General features: G+C 34.8%; 1 protein-coding gene across 1 annotated transcript in view; it reads left to right on the top strand.

Moving 5' to 3' along the window:
* Nucleotides 1–404: 404 nt before the first annotated feature.
* The window catches only part of LOC114330735 (agrin-like), a 245,440-nt gene continuing 228,015 nt past the window's right edge, over nucleotides 405–17,829 (top strand). Inside the window, exons 1-3 of the mRNA XM_050662959.1 lie at nucleotides 405–501; nucleotides 966–1,181; nucleotides 15,226–15,432. Coding sequence (XP_050518916.1) covers nucleotides 405–501; nucleotides 966–1,181; nucleotides 15,226–15,432 — 520 coding nt within the window. The remainder of the gene's footprint in view (nucleotides 502–965; nucleotides 1,182–15,225; nucleotides 15,433–17,829) is intronic.

Below are 17,829 nucleotides of genomic sequence, written 5' to 3'. Positions count from 1 at the left end.
GAGGAAGATCTATGTTTAGCAGTGGACAAGCGAAGATTGAATGATAATGATTCCATACCAACTAAATTCAAATTAAAATAAAGTACAACTCTCTCCCTCGTTCCATCCCTCCTTGTGGAGTATTGGGCGCTTATGCGTTTCTTGGCCAAAAGTGTAAGATTGCTGTCTGGCCTGGACAGCGCATCTTCTTTTGTTTTTATTCTCTGGATAAATTGTGAACTAATTACCTCCACTCTCTTCTATCTTTGGCTCGCTCTTTGACTTCGCCCCATCTTAATCCAATTTTTTCGTGTTCTCTCGTTGTTGTTCTTTTCCAGCTGTTGTCTGGTCTGCCTCTCTTTCTTTTCCCCTCTGGTTGGTATTCAAGTGCTTGTCTTGCTATGCTGCTTTGGTCTTTCCTCAAAATGTGGCCGATCCATTTCCATTTGTTTTCCTTGACTGTAGCGTACAACTACAGTCAAGTACAACTATACATCTATGAAAATAAAGTACAACTAGCATGTTTTAATTTATTTGCAAAAAAGCTATGCGTTACTTTTGGCGCGCAGTGTATTATAAAAATATATAATTTGAGTTAACTCAGAAAGAGAATTTTGAGTTTTGGGGCAATGAGAACATTTGATCAGCATGCCTAAAGCTATATTTTCTATCTCGGCAGAGTATCAGCCAATTTAACTGCATCTACTTTTACATAACAAAAGTGCTTAATTTAAATATGAAATTTACTATTTTCTAAACTATAAAAGGATTTTCCTAGTTTTTCCTAAAGTTTTTTCTAATTTATAAAGGATTTTATGGTTTTCTAAACGTTATATTGATACATTAATCTCTTAAAACGTCTCAGAGTCTCAATTGAACGTCTTTGATTCATGTACATTTATTTGAGCCAAGAACAAAGGTAGTTAAATATCGTGATGTGGCAACATCGTTTCACATGTACTAATATACTCTGTGCTTAATTCCAGATCCTTGTGCCGGTGTCCAATGCACCGAGCCTGAAGTGTGCCAGTTGGATGAGCACCGCAACCCCGTCTGCCGATGTGGAGACCCCTGTCCCTTGGAGTTTACTCCAGTATGCGGCTCCGACGGAAAAACTTATTCGAATGAGTGTACCCTGCGACAGGAGGCTTGCCGAGCCAGAAAGCCGATGAATATTATTTACCGGGGAAAATGCAGTTCAGGTTAATCAACTTTTATAGTTTTGGTGGTGGTTTTTGTCTGCTTGCTTGATAGTAAATACCACTGGAGCTGGACGCTTTATATGATGCAAATATTGATTTTAAGTGCAACACAGGTTAAACTTTTAAATAAAATTTGTAGGCGCTTTTAACTCCTAGCTACAACTAGCCAGCGTTTAATGTAATATACTGCGAGGCATAAGTTAGGCATATAGAAAATTATGCTCATTTTCATAGTTGATTTTTTCGTGAACAGATTAATAGTCTAGTCGCAACATAGGGGGTCGCGTGGGCACTTTTATCTCGCCGCGATTTGATGGTGGTAATATAGGTTTTTTGGGTCGCTGAATCCAATGGAAGTGGTCTAAAAGCCCAAATGTGGTGCGTTTAATTGTTATTAACAAATTATGGTAAAATTAGGTGTTTTTTAGTAATTATTAGAAGCTCTGTAAATAAATTGATAGTTTTAAGGTCTTCTCTGGTGTATTGTTGGTCACTAAATCGAATGCTACTAGTCGCGATTACTCAAAATGTGTTCTTATTTTGTTAATAACAAAATACTTGTTTATTCGCCGAATAGCTCGAAATGCGTTATCTAGAGCAAGTTTGTAGTCTTTTTCATAGTATTTTTATACGCTAAATCGATTGTCACTAGTCGTGATAGCTTAAACCACGTTCCGACTTTGTTATTAATAAATTATTGCAAAAATAACGGTTCATAGTACGTTTACTCACGGTTTTTGCTCTAAATTTTAAAAAACCACTTGGAATGACATGAAATTTGGCGTACACGTAGCTAATATGTCAAACAAAACAAAAGATATTGTACCGATGTGTGCTTTTACACTGGGGGTGAGTTTCACCCCGTTTCGAGGGTGAAAAGATAAACTTTTAAAATAAGTCCGGAATTGGATAAACTGATTAATTCTAAGCAACTTTTGTTCTATAGAGTTTTTTCACTAAGTCAATAGTTTTCGAGTTATTTGCGAGTGAATATGTTCATTTTTCAAAAAAAAAACAAATAACTCGAAAAGTATTGACTTACTGAAAAAACTGTATAGAACAAAAGTTGCTTAGAATTAATCAGTTTATCCACTTCCGGACTTATTTTAAAGGTTTCTTTTATCTCTTCCGAAAAGGGGTGAAACTCACCCCGAGCGTAAAAGCAGACATCGGCACAATATCACTTATTTTGTTTGACATGTTAGCTACGTGTATGCCAAATTTCATGTCAATCCAAGTGGTTTTTTAAAATTTAGAGCAAAAACCGTGAGTAAACGTACTATAAACCTTTATTTTTGCAATAATTTATGAATAACAGTCGGAACGTGGTTTAAGCTATCACGACTAGTGGAAATCGATTTATCGTATAAAAATACTATGAGAAAGACTACAAACTTGCTATAGATAGCGCATTTCGAGCTTTTCGGCGAATAAACAATTATTTTGTTATTAAGAAAATAAGAGCATATTTTGAGTAATCGCGACTAGTCGCATTCAATTCAGCAACCAAAAATACACCAGAGAAGACCTTAACACTATCAATTTATTTACAGGACTTCTAATAATTCCTGAAAAAAACCTAATTTTACTATAATTTGTTAAGAACAATTAAACGCACCACATTTGGGCTCCCAGACCACTTCCATTGGATTCAGCGACCCAAAAAACCTATAATACCGCCATCAAATCGCGGCGAGCTAAACGTGCCCACGGGACCCCCTAGGTTGCGACTAGACTATAACGGATTGTGCAAAGGTTTACTCAAACTTTTTTTTGTACTTATACCGGGTGAAAGAAAAAATATTTTTCTTATGTTAAGTTTGAGGCGCCCTGTAGGGAGGACGCGACACAAAGTGTAAGTATACATCGGAATCGTATGATCCTACAAAACAAAATTAACAATAAAAAATAACAGCTAACACAACTTTAAAAACAGAAAGGCACATAACGTAGGCAGTTCTTATCGACACCAGTTCTTATAGACAGAGTTAGTTGTCAACCATATTCACGGTATGTACAGCGCAACATAAGAGAGACGAAATTGTTTAATGGAGGCTCTGTGCCACCATTTCGGTTAAAACACATGTTAAACTACAAACCGTCTATTTTCTTTGTTTCTAAAGATATATAAGACACATTCAAAAACAAAATGTTCAAAAAAGATAAGACTACAATACGATTCCGGTGTATACTCACATTTGTACCTTGTCTTCTCTACAGGGTGTCGCAAATTGAAAAATATTTCTTTTGCTTCCACCCAGCATAAGTACAAAAAAGAAGTTTCAGTAAACCTTTGCACAACTGTGTAAATACTAAAGAAAAATCTAAAATAAAACAATTTTTAAAAAACATGAGCGACGCCTAGTATTAAAATAAGTGGACTAGAAAACAGATTGATAAATGACAAATAAAATAAACAGATCAGCAGAATAGGGGAAGAATATTGCGAAAAAATGTCATTCACTACTGAGGAAATACACTGTTGTGAAGAAGTAAGATCATTTAGTACGACGTAGCTACTATTAATCTATAAGATCAATTGGTGATCCGTAAAATCAAGAGTACAAGACAACGACGAAGCAGAAATTCTCACAGAAAAATAAGTGCAAAAAGAACTAAAAACTTCCTAGACAATAGGGATACAGATAAACCAGCACAAGACGCAATACATGAAGGTATGGAAAGACGACAAAACAACACACAATCATAAATTTAAAACTCTATCCATATTTAGCTACTTGGGAATAACAATAGAAAAAATGGAAAAGGGAGAACAGAAGAAAGAATTCTAAAAGACAAAAACACATATTATGAAGGGTCAGAGGGAAGAACGATGAATGTGTGTCTGGAAGCATTTTCGGTAAAATGAGAAACAAAGTTACATATCCATTGTTTTCCCCCTTGCGTCCAATCTTGTGACGTGTTTTTAAGACAATTCTCATCATTATTTCCTCTTGGCCATTCACAGGTACACCAGGGAAATAAGACAAAAATATACCATGTTCGGGACACTTGAGCAGCCAGGTTGCAAATGGGTTTTTTGGGTACTATATACCTAATACAACGCTAATACATTATAAATACAAAAGTGACCGTCACAGTTTGGACGATAAATTTAGTTAATAACAAATAAGGGCCAAAAATGAGAGTTTTTTCGTTTAAATCGCTACAGGTAAAAATAGGGTCATTAAATGTCTTATTTATAATATTTTTCTTTTAGTAGATGAGCCAATGTTTAAAATAGTGTTTTTTGAATTTTGGTCCGATTATTTGTTGCTTCGGATATTGCAAAATAAAACAAAAATTTCGAAAATAAAAAATTTGCTATAACTTTTGCGAAAATCAATTTAGGACTTTCATATTGCATGAAAAGTTGAGTCAAACAGTCCATACAATGCACAAAAAATTTTAAGACGATGCATCAATTGGTTTAAATTTTATTAAATTTGTTTATCCCAAAGAGCTTTTCTTCGCAATGTTATTCTTCAGAAAATAACAATGATACAGCAATTATGTGAGAAGAACATGAAAGAAGAATAGTCATATTTTCAAAGCATTAAAAAAATCATTAAAAAGTAATTTTTATCGCTCAGAAAACATTTTACTAAAATAGAGTCATTTTTGACTTATAAACAATTTGAATAACTTTGTTAATATTGACTGTAGGCTAAAACTACAATGGAATTGGAAAAACTGGTATTTTTATACGAATTTAAAAAAAAAAAACTTTTCGCCTAGGTTAATTATGGTCAAAGTTAGCCACTTTTTTATTTAATTGACGGCTACTTTGTTTTATAACAATTAAGCAACCTAACTAGAGCCATTTTGAAGCTGAAGATATATATAGGTTATGTGTAAAAGTTTGAGTAAATTTTAAACCTCAACAGAGTCGTTAACAAAGCTTTAAAAGTGGCGTCCGAACGGAATTAATTCGTGGTCGGTGGAGAAGAAATACTAAAATACGTGCACTCAAAAAATGAAACTGATTCTGCAAACATGCGCTGCCATTAATATCGCTGGAACTTGTTGATGGATTTTGATCATAATTTTTTGAATTTGTATGTACTCGTAGTCTTATAGAGTACTTTATGTACACACAACCCCACCTAACATTACAAAATGTTAGGGGGAACTCCCCTTATCACTCAGGGATATGAAAAATAGATTACGACCGATTCTAAGACCTACCGAATATACATATATAATTTTATAAAAATCGGTCAAGCGGTCTCGGAGGAGTATGGAAATTAACACTGTGACAGGAGAATTTTATAGATGTAAATATATAGATGGCTATTAACAAACAGGGGTTGGTGATAGAAGAGTGAAAATTAAGGGTTATATGTATTTTTTAATTCTACATCATATAAAATTAAGGTAGATAATTTTGTCCAAAAAAATTTAAAAAAATGTCAGGGGGGCAACCCCCCTTATAACTTATGGGTATAAAAAACAGATTTAAACCTCTTCAACGTCCTACAGAATATACGTGTAAAATTTTATAAAAATCGGCCAAGCCGTTTCGGAGTAGTAAGGTAACTAACACTGTTACAGGAGAATTTGATGTATGATATAGGAGCAACTGCGAATTAAATAATAAAAGTGGCTAACTTTGAACCTAATTAACCTAGGCAAAAAGTTTTTTTTTCTGAAAATTCGTATAAAAATATCAGCTTTTGAAATCCTAAAGTAGATTTACTCTATAGTGAATATTAACAAAATTATTCAAATTGTTTAGAAGCCAAAAATGACTCTATTTTTCTAAACTTTTTTCGGATTGATAAAAACGACTTTTTAATGATTTTTTTCAATACTTTAAAAACATAACTATTATTCTTGCATGTGATTTTCACAGAATTGCTATGTGATTATTACTTTCTGAACAATAACATTGCGAAAAAAAAGCTCTTTGCGATAAACAAATTGAATAAAATTTAAACTAATTGACGAATCGTCTTAAAATTTTTTGTGCATTATGTGGAATGTTTGACTCAATTTTTCGTGTAATATGAAAGTCTTAAGGTCATTTTCGCAAAAGTTATAACACATTTTTTATTTTTGAAATTTTAGTCTTATTTTGCACTTTCCGAAATAAAAAAGGATCGGACCAAAATTCAAAAAGTGCCATTTTAAACCTTGGCTCATCTAAAAAAAAGAAAATATTATAAATAAGATACTTAATTACCCTATTTTTACCTGTAGCGATTTAAACGAAAAAACTGCCATATTTGATCCTTATTTGTTAATAACTAAGTTTCTCGTGCGAAGTGTGACGGCCATTTTTGTATTTATAATGTATTAGGTATATAGTACCCAAAAAATCCATTTGCAACCTGGCTGCTCAAGTGTCCTAACAAAAACCTTATTTCTCTGGACTAAGGTTGATAGTACTGTTTCTTAACAGATTGTACAAAAATCGCAAAATGACCAAAAATTCACATCCACTGTTTTTCCGTGTGACCCTTCATATGAAATGAATATAAATCTGCTGAGAAGCACGACTCTAAGTAAGAGAATAAAGATAGACCTATATAAGACTTTGATAAGACCTGTTGTTATCTATGGAATGGAATCAGCGACAATTAACAAGAAAGAGATAAACAGTCTTAAAGAGATAAACTGAAATGAGAAAGAAAAATAATAAGAACGATATATATATATATATATATAATCGGTTTAAAACGTCCTCCGACGTCTTCCGATGCCCAATCTCCATGCATCTCTATCTTCCCAAAGGTCTTCGTCTAAACCTCTCTCTCGGATCTCTCTGTCTATTCCTTCTCTCCAGCTCTTTCTGGGTCGGCCTCTTTTTCTCTTACCATGTGGTGACCAATCTAGAATCTGTTTTGGCAGACGGTGTTCTGGCATTCCCTGCACATGTCCATACCACTTTAGTTGTTGTACTCTTATATCTTCGACAATCGTATGTGTGACTCCCATAATCTCTCGTATACGTTCGTTATTAATTCTTTCGAGTTTTGATTTTCCTGCGGCACGTCTCCAGTAGTCCATCTCCGTGGCTTGTAGTGTTCTTTCAGTAGTTGTCTTTAACTGCCACACGTCACTTCCATACATTACTATGCTCTTTATAATAGTGTTGTATATTCGATGTTTATTTTTTTTTGGATATATGTTGATCCCAAATAATACTATTTAGTTGAGATATGGCCCTTCTACCTTGAGTGTTTCGTTTTTTTATAGCCTGATCTGATTTGCCGTCGTCCGTGATTTCTACTCCTAAATAAGAATATTTATTGTTGTACTTAATGTGTTGTCCGTCGTTTAAAACTAGATTCTGTTCGTTGCCACCGATGTTCATGTACATTGTTTTCTCTATGTTAACTTCTAATCCCCATTTTTTGTACTCTTCGATTAATTTCCGAGTCATGTATTCCAGATCGTCATAATCGTTGGCAATCACAATTTGATCATCAGCAAAACATAAAGTGTACAGGTTGTTATTATTTAATTGTATACCCATGCCGCTGCACTTCCGCTTCCAAAGTTTTAATGCTTGTTCCAGATATATTTTGAAAAGTGTCGGCGATAGGCAGCATCCCTGCTTCAGTCCTTTGTCTACTACAAAACCTTTGGACACATTCGTTCCTATTTTAACTTTGGCGTTGGCGTTATCATATAGTTTTTCCACTGCTCTTATGAGATTTGAGTTGATGTTCGTTTGTCTTAGAGTGTTCCATAACTTGTTTTGGGGGATGCTATCGTAGGCCTTTTTTAGATCAACAAACAAAAAGTGGACTTCTTGATCTACAGCAACCTTTTTTTCTATAAGTTGAGTGATACAAAAAAGGTGGTCTATGGTCGATCTACCAGCTCTAAAACCCGCCTGTTCTTCTGCCTCCATATCAGTGTATTCTCTTTCTATTCTATTTTTGATCATTTTCCCATAGATTTTACTAATGGTACTAGTAACTGCTATTCCACGGTAATTGTCGCAGTTTTGTTTGTTTCCTTTTTTATGTAAAGTTGAAATGGTAGAGGTTTTAAATTCAGCTGGAACCTCTACTTTGTTTATGCAGTTTTGAAAGAGTATTGTCAGGTGTTCATATAGTTTTTCAGTTCCATATTTTATTAGTTCTGAGGGTATATTGCCAGGTCCGGGTGCTTTTTTGTTTTTGAGTGAAGTACAGATATCCTTTACTTCCTTTTTCGTGATTCTTATAGGAGATGCTTCGACGCGTATGTTTTGGTTATTTTCTTTTATTTTGAATTCTCCTCGATCTTCTTGCAACAGTTTACTGAAGTACATGTCCCATGCTTCTAACGAAATTGGTGAGATTAAATCTTTTTTCTTGTCGTTGGTCCTAAGAGATTTAATAAGTTTCCAGCTTTCTGTACTTCTGGTTCCTCCTATATATGTATTTATTTTTTGGCAGTTTTGATCCCAGGATTCATTTTTTTCTGTCTTATCATTTGTCTTACCTTTGCTTGATGGTTTTTGTAATTAGACCAATTGGTATCTGTTTTTGCACTTAAATAGTGTTCATACTTTTGTTTCTTTTGTTTTATCGCTGTGTCTATTTCTTCATCCCACCAGTATGGAGTATTTTTGTTTTTCTTTTCGTAATATCCAAGGGCTTCTTTTGCTGCAGAGTGAATACTTTCTTTAATGTAATTGTAGTGGTCTTCGATGTTATTGAAATTCATGTTTTCAAGCTTCTCGTTCAGTCTGTTTTGATACAATATTTTTACACTATCTTGTTCGAGGCTTATAAGATTATATCTTACATCTTCTGCCATCTCTGAGCGAACTACTGGTTGTTCCTTCTGGCATCTTCTTAAAAACATTATTTTTGCTTTTAAAAAGTGGTGATCGCTTCCACAAACTGCACCTCTATAAGCTCTTACGTCGTAGATTTTAAGATTTGATCTTTGATAAGAACGATACTGGGTCAAAATGTAACCAGAGAGGGGTAAAAAAGGATGAAAACAAATACCAAAATTGAAGAAGAATACAAAAGATAAGAAGAGGGAATAGCTATTTGTATAAGAAGGGAGGAAAGTGCTACTTTTCCTCCCGAGAATGAAGTTTACTGCCCGGCGTAATCATTCAAGGGAGGAAAAGGCACTTTACTCCCATGTTATACATATGGTTTTTCCACCTTCCTCAAATAACAAGTCATTTTTTCAATTTTACTTAATTTATTTATGTAACTAACCAACAAAATTTATTAGAACTAAAACTAACAAGTAGGTACAATATAACTGTCAACTGTCAAATATAAGTCAAATTATTAATGTAAACATTGTTAAATCAGATTAACAATTTACTGTTTTTTACCATTCTGCAAAATACAGAGTGTTTTTAAATAAACGTTAAAATGTATAAATACTTATGTAATAGAAAATAGATATTGTACAGGGCGTCAATAAGTTATATTTCATGAATGAAATACCATGACATCACTTTTACTTTTCCTCCCTAGGAACTTTGCTCCCTACAATCAGGTCCGGAAAAGTATACTTTCAGTAGAGGTAGGTGGAAAAAAATATAATCAGGTACATTAAATATCTTCGCTTAGAATGAATAGGATGTATTCAGAGATGCCCAAATTCAGATAAGCTGAGAAGGATAACTAACTGGACGTTACTATGGTCCAGGTGTAGAGTAAGGTTTAGCAGTAGATGGCTTGAATATTTAGAAGAAGATATAAGAACAATGAATGTTAAAGACTGGAAAGTTCAGTGCAAGGACATGAATAAATGGAAAAGAGTCACGGCTGCAGCAAAGATACGCAGCAAACTATAAATGACATAGAGGAATAATCCACCTCACCCAAGAATAGGATTCTGAACGCCATGGAGTTAGCTATAATCCCTAGGGATTGTTATGCTTCATGAATGAATGAATGTGTGTTTGAGAATTTACCCTGTACTTTTGCTACTTCAGTCAAGTCCATGCCAGGACCTTTTGGAGACAGTGAGTAATAAAACAAGCAGTATAACAACAATTACAATTATTGTTTTTAAAAAGAAATAACGAAATACACCAACAATTTATTTATAAAATAAAGTTAATTTCAACTAACCAACTTTTAATGTTATTAGTTTTTATTTGCTTTTTGAATTGGTGTTTGTATATGATCTCCAGTGAATGTGTTGTTATGAACTTCATTAAAACTTGTAATATCGATGAAAAAAATAGATTGATTCGCGCGTGGGATGATACAAAATTACTGTTGTTTTCAAACTTTATACAAAAAAAACATGAAATAAAATAAAATAAATGGAATAAAATCTCGAATTAATAGTTTTTTGTGATTAGGTATTTGCAACTGATAAAGGTGTATCATCCAGATTTTGTTGGAAATAATCCGAAAAATTATATTATTTATTAAATAAAAACATAAATTTAATCTACAGTATATGGGAAAATAGACATGCTTTCTAAACTCAAAATCTGAATACATGTACCAAATTTCACTCATTGTATTGCTCCTAAATCTCTCCAAGTACTACCTGTTATTAAAAAACTGGTCTTGGGACCCAAACGCCAGAGTTAGGATCGAAGGCTTCACATCCGCAGAAATAGAAATTAGGAGGGGAGTTAGACAAGGATGTGTTCTCTCGCCCCTGATGTTTAATATTTACTCCGAATTTCGATTTAAAGAGGCACTGAAGGATTCCAAGATTGGAATCAAGGTGAATGGCGTAAATATCAACAGCATCAGATACGCCGATGATACGGTGTTGATTGCGTATTCCGACTTGGGTCTGCAACGACTCACCAACTACACCAACTCGACCTGTGAGTGATTTGGTATGAAAATAAACATTAAACAAACCAAAGTGATGTCACTCCAAAACAACGAAAACGTACCTAAACCTCTGAACCTTGCACCTAAATCCTGATCTAGAAATAAGATCGAAAATAGAAAGTCTGCTACGTCTGGTCGACTCTTCTTTATGCAGTTGAGACATGGACCCTTAAAACATTAACCGTAAATCAATTGGAGGCCGTTGAAATGTGGATCTACTGGAGAATCCTCAAAATTTCATGGACATTGCATACCTCAAACGAAGAAGTGCTGCATAGAATAGGCAAGGAAAGAGAACTTTTCAACACAGTGAAAGTTAGAAAAACATCATGCCTAGGCCACATACTGAGAAGTAATTAGTACCAATATGCTCAACTCATAGTGAAAGAAAAGATCTAGGGAAAGAAAGGACTAGGAAGGAAAATACTATCTTGGCTCAGAGACATCCGACAATGGACATGGCTAAATTTTGAACAGCTAATAAGACCAGCTGAAGACGGAGAAGAGTTTGCAATTGTAGTAGCAAACCTCCATTGAGGAGAGAACTACGTGTTATTCCTTTCCTTATTGAGTACACACCACATTGAGTACCTTAGTACCCAATCATACACTTTCAAGATCGTTTTTTCAAAATCGTTCGTTTTTTTTAATTCTTCGCCAGTTGTCTTATCATGAAAATTACATGTTTTGTTCGTGTGCCTTGCATTAGTAAAGGCGGATATACATATGCGCTCTGCTCGGTGTGCGAGCCGCTCGCGCGCAGCGTATTCATCAGATTAGTACGTGTTTTCAAGTGACGCACAAACGGCACGCACACGGCGCACCACGATCTAAATTCTGTCGGTTTTTCAACAAACGCTTTGATGGTTCGCAGTACGTATTTGGACGGGTTTGCGAGTGGTTTGTTGGTTTTGGCGCGTCTGAGTTGAATATTTGTTAGTAATGGAATGATCGGAACTGTCGGAAGGAAATATCTAACTTATTGATGTTTACCGTGGAAAATCATTATTGTGGGATCCTCAATAAACAACCATTTAATTTAAAGAAACAACTTAAATCCGATCTGAACGGAAATAGAAGCTGAAATAAAAAATATACATGCGGACCAATGTAAAAAAGGTTAGTTCATTGTTGTACTAAAAATAACATGTTGTATTAAAAATAAGCCACAATTCGAGTTTGAAATCAAGTTTACTTGACCTTTAGACTTTCAATTCGGAAATAGTTATCAATATCAAAAAAACATTCATAAGCAGATATATATTATGTGTCACCGGAAAGCGAAATAGGTAACGCACAACTTGGAGAACCTATAGTTTTTTAACTTCATGTCTGATGAAGCAACGCAGTTGAAACAAGCAGATATATTATAAATGTGTCACCGGAAAGAGAAAAAGGTAAGGCACAACTTGGAAGAGCCTATAGTTTCCTAACTTCGCTTCTGGTGAAGCAACGGAGTTGGAACAAGCAGATATATTATAATTGGGTCACCGGAAAACGAAAAAGGTAACGCACAACTTGGAAGAGCCTACAGTTTCCTAAATTCGCTTCTGGTGAAGCAACGGAGTTGGAACAAGCAGATATATTATAATTGGGTCCCCGGAAAACGAAAAAGGTAAAGCACAACTTGGAAGAGCCTATAGTTTCCTAACTTCGCTTCTGGTGAAGCAACGGAGTTGGAACAAGCAGATATATTATAATTGGGTCACCGGAAAACGAAAAAGGTAACGCAAAACTTGGAAGAGCCTATAGTTTCCTAACTTCGCTTCTGGTGAAGCAACGGAGTTGGAACAAGCAGATATATTATAATTGTGTCAACGAAAAGCGAAAAAGGTAACGCACGACTTGGAAGAGCCTATAGTTTTCTAACTTCGCTTCCGGTGAAGCAACGGAGTTGGAACAAGCAGATATATTTCAATTGTGTTGCCGGAAAGCGAAAAAGGGAATGCACAACTTGGAAGAGCCTATTGTTTCCTAACTTCACTTCTGGTGAAGCAACGGAGTTGGAACAAGCAGATATATTATAATTGTGTCAACGAAAAGCGAAAAAGGTAACGCACGACTTGGAAGAGCCTATAGTTTTCTAACTTCGCTTCCGGTGAAGCAACGGAGTTGGAACAAGCAGATATATTTCAATTGTGTTGCCGGAAAGCGAAAAAGGGAATGCACAACTTGGAAGAGCCTATTGTTTCCTAACTTCACTTCTGGTGAAGCAACGGAGTTGGAACAAGCAGATATATTATAATTGGGTCACCGGAAAACGAAAAAGGTAACGCACGACTTGGAAGAGCCTATAGTTTTCTAACTTCGCTTCTGGTGAAGCAACGGAGTTGAAACAAGCAGATATATTATAATTTGGTCACCGGAAAGCCAAAAAGGCACAACTTGGAAGAGCCAATAGTTCTCTAACTTCGCTTCTGGTGAAGCAACGGGGTTGGAACAAGCAGATATGTTATAATTGTGTCGCCGTAAAACGAAAAAGGTAACGCACAACTTGGAAGAGCCTATAGTTTTCTAACTCCGCTTCTGGTGAAGCAACTGAGTTTGAACAAGCAGATAGATTATAATTGGGTCACCGGAAAGCGAAAAAGTTAACACAGGGCTTGGAAGAACCTATAGTTTTCTAATTTCGTTTCTGGTGAAGCTACGCAGTTGAAACAAGCAGATACATTACAATTGTGTCACCGGAAAACGAAAAAGGTAACGCACAACTTGGAAGAACCTATAGTTCTCTAATTTTGTTTCTGGTTGTAGGAACAAGCAGATATATTATGGTAGGGGAGCAAAGTATGCTAAATGTGCAGTCACTCGAGCGCTTTGGGGACCTATTGGGCTGTGATTATTAGGTCCTAAAACCAAAAAAATTAGGTAAAATTTTCCATTTTAGTGGGGACTTCCCATTTTTTAATTTAATTTTCCATTTCCTACAATATTTTTTTCGATTACAGCGCCATCTATCCATAATTAGAAAAAATGTTTCGAATAAAAGTTGTTTATTTTTATACAAACGATCCAAATCTGCAATAAGAAATGGGGGCTACCACTTAAGATTTTAAAGTAACCCCCCCCCCCCCCCACCTCACCTCTGTGGGGGGTCGTGTTTGGAACCATTCGATAGATTTTTCAAAAATATTGATAAAGTGTATTTTGCAGTTTTTCGATATAATGTTTATTTTGCGAAAGATCGCGGGATTTGTATTTAAAATTTTAAATTTACCCCCCCCCCTCTCCATGGGGGTCATGTTTGGTATTTTTCGATAGATTTTTGAAAAACATTGAACACGTAGATTTTAGTTTTTCAATCTGACGACGTTCATTTCGCAAAATATTCGCTTTTTTTTGTGAAACTTTTTGACTCACCAATTTCCGTACGCCGCTCAAATCGTCATATTTTTGAAATATAGACTCTTCTGCATGTACTTAACTTACCTAATCTTAATCTGACAATTTCGAGTATTTTTAAGGATAAATTTTTTTTTCGGGCCCCCCTGAACGAACCCCCCTGTGTTAAGAGCCAATAGATGGTGGAGGTACATCTGCAGGGTACAACGTTTCTCCCATATGATAATCTGACGCGCTCGAGTAACTGCAAAAATCCCCGCTTGGGCTCCCCTACCATTATAATTGTGTCGCCGGGAAGCGAAAAAGGTAGTTCCCGAAATGTTCGCAAACTGTGGCTTATTCCACATAAAATAGTAAATTGCATAAGATGACACAAGAAAATAGTTTCAGAATAATACCAAAATAAGATGTAGTAGAAGTACAGGACAGGACAGAGACATGATTATCTACAATTACTAAACGTTCGTAAGTTTCCTCTGGTTCGTCAAAATGATAAATTTTAACGAACAATAATCGCGCCAAGAACGCGCGGCGCTCACACGGCGCGGAGTTCGCGGCGCGGATATCTGTCTCCGCCTATGAGCTGATCATCTGCACATTCCCGACATGTCAATTCTGTGCTTAGTACTCGACAGGTCACTGACAGTCTAAAACCACCACCATAATAATTACCTACACTATACTAAAATCACAATAAAGATGCACTAGAAATAAACAAAACAAGAAACGTTGAATGTCACGAGGAGCATTCCCGAATTCTGCTTAACAACTATAAACTTTGTAAATCATGATTTGGGACTGCTCCTCGTAACATTCAGCGTGTCTTGGTTTGTTTATTTCTAGAGCATCTTTATTGTGATTGTATTATAGAAAAAGTATATTATAAATTTATATGAATAGCGTTCTTACACTTATTTTTTTTTCAGGTATCAATCCTTGCATAAGTGTTCACTGTGTGGCCGGAGAAGAATGCATCATCAACAAATTTGGAATCGCCCATTGTCAGTGTGCAGACACTTGTGAGCCAGTTATGAGACCTGTTTGCTCTAGGGATGGAAGAACCTTTCCTTCAGAATGTGAGTTGAAGAGAACTGCCTGCCTAACGAGGACAAACATGAAAGTAGCATATACAGGTTAGTTAACCATCAGATTTATTTGTTATGTTTTGTCAATTCTCATCTTGTTCTTCTCATAATTATTTTTTATTATAGGTTATTCACTACATGCAATCAATAAATAAAAAAATTATAATTATATATTTACTTACCCTTTCAGGGCACAGTTCAATAATTTAAGAAGCTAGTGGTCTTTGTTATCATTGGATAACAAATCCAAATTTATACTTACACCCCTTTGAACAAACAACTAACATAATTATAGAGTTACATTTTTAAAAAGGAGTCATGCCTAGTGGAGACGGTATCTCTCTAAAGGGTTGCTAATGACGATAATATGATCAATATTATATTTTATATTATGATCAACTAAACCATCCCTAAACAATTTAAATATCGGTGCCCCTGATTTTTGATTCATCATTAATAATAATTCAATTCTAGCGTGATACGACGCCACTGATTACATATAAAGCATTCATAGCTTATTTAGACAAAACACTTAAAAAATATTGACTCGATTCTTAAAATAACAGATCAAATTCTTTTCTTATGATTCAGCCATTGTTAATATAATTTTAAGATTCTAAAACTGATGCGACATCTAACTTTAAAAGGTTGAATTTCTTAATACTTTTGTTAGAAGAAACCCTCTGGACTGTGTAAATAGGCCAGCGACACATCACAGAAAATGGTTTAGAAATAGAGAAGTGTTAGTTTCAATTCATGCTTTTCTTGTGATATTCTTTAAAAACGCAAAACAAACATGAACAGTAATTACTGGTTTTACTCTAAAATTATATGAACATTATAAATAACAAATAAAAAGAAAAACTTAAAATTTTATTCTACTTTTTCATGTTAAACGTTCTATATACCTATCTATATATCTAAGACATTATTTCTTCTTATTTTCTCTATATTTGTACATAGGCTTCTCCCAACCACTTTCATTGATATCTACCTTGAGGAATATACTTCCAATTTGTTCCGGCAATTTTGTTAAGTTATTTATCCATCTAACCTGTGGTCTTCCACTTCATCACCCAGCCCTTTTCGTCCACTGCTGGACATAGGTCTCCCTCATTTTTGTCCATTGTCTATTTTGAGCACTTTGCATTCAATTTCTTGACATTTTCTTGAGATCGTCCGTCCAACGAGTAGAGGGTCTTCCTCTACCTCTTTTGTCTAATCTCGGCCTCCACTCAAGTAATCTCTTCGTCCAACTTTCATCACTGATTCGGGCGACGTGTCCGGCCCAGTTCCATTTCAGTGTGGAAATTCGGAAAATTACATCGGTAACTCCTGTTCTTCATCTTAAGTCTTCATTTCTAACTCGGTCACAAAGAGATATACTCCACATTGACATTTCTATTTTCCTCTGAGCTATTTGCAGCGTTTTAAAAGTTGTAGCTGTATCAATGCCAAAGTTTCGGCACCATAGGTCATCACATAAGTCAACACACATTAGTCAAATGTTTTACGTTTTAAAGAAATTGGTATATCGCTTTTAAAGATGTCTTTGAGTTTTCCATAGGCTGCCCGTGCTAGATCTATTCTTCTTCGTAGTTCGCATGTTTGGTTGTCTATTGTGATCTTTATTTCGTGTCCAAGGTATACAGGGTGAGTCATGAGGAACTGTACATACTCCTACCTCGTATAGAGGCTCCTATGGGGAATAACAAATGACCATTAAAAAGTGTCTGCTCCCATTGATTAATAATATACAGGGCGAGTTTCGCATTTTGACAGAAATTTGTATTCGTCATAATTTTTGAACGGTCAGATGGATGTGTCTCTTATTTTGGCCAATCGTTACACTATTACCACCTAATGAACTAATTGATTCAAACTAGAAAAAAATCAGGTACGGCTTTAAAAAAATTAGTTCGTTTGGGTCTTAGAAAAAATTTCAGCCTGTATATGCTTTTTGAAAACTCTAATATGAATTTTACAAATTAGACAAATAGGCAATTAAAATGGGATATTTATTTTTTTCCGCACACGATTATTAAATTTTTTTATAAAAAAATCAAACTTCACTATGAATTAAAATTTTGTTAAAGTGAAACATAGATTTAAAAAAAATAACTTTTATTACACAAATTAATTTTTTTTGCACAAATAAGTAATTTATGTTACCATCCAATCAACTGATTTATTCAAACTAGAGAAAAATCAGGTCCGGATTTAAAAAATTAGTTCGTTTTGGTCTTAGAAAAAATTTCACCCTGTATACGCTTTTTGAAAACTCTAATATGAATTTTACAAATAAGACAAGTAGGAAATTAAAATGGCATATTTATTTTTCCCCACACAATTACTTAATTTTTTATTAAAAAATCAAATTTGTCAAAATCGGAATTTTAACCTAAAACTGAAAAAAAAATGAACTCACGGTTTAACTCGCTACAA

Source organism: Diabrotica virgifera, chromosome 10 (genome assembly GCF_917563875.1).
Source record: "Diabrotica virgifera virgifera chromosome 10, PGI_DIABVI_V3a".
Lineage (NCBI taxonomy): Eukaryota > Metazoa > Arthropoda > Insecta > Coleoptera > Chrysomelidae > Diabrotica > Diabrotica virgifera.
This window is presented reverse-complemented; position numbering and strand designations above follow the sequence as displayed.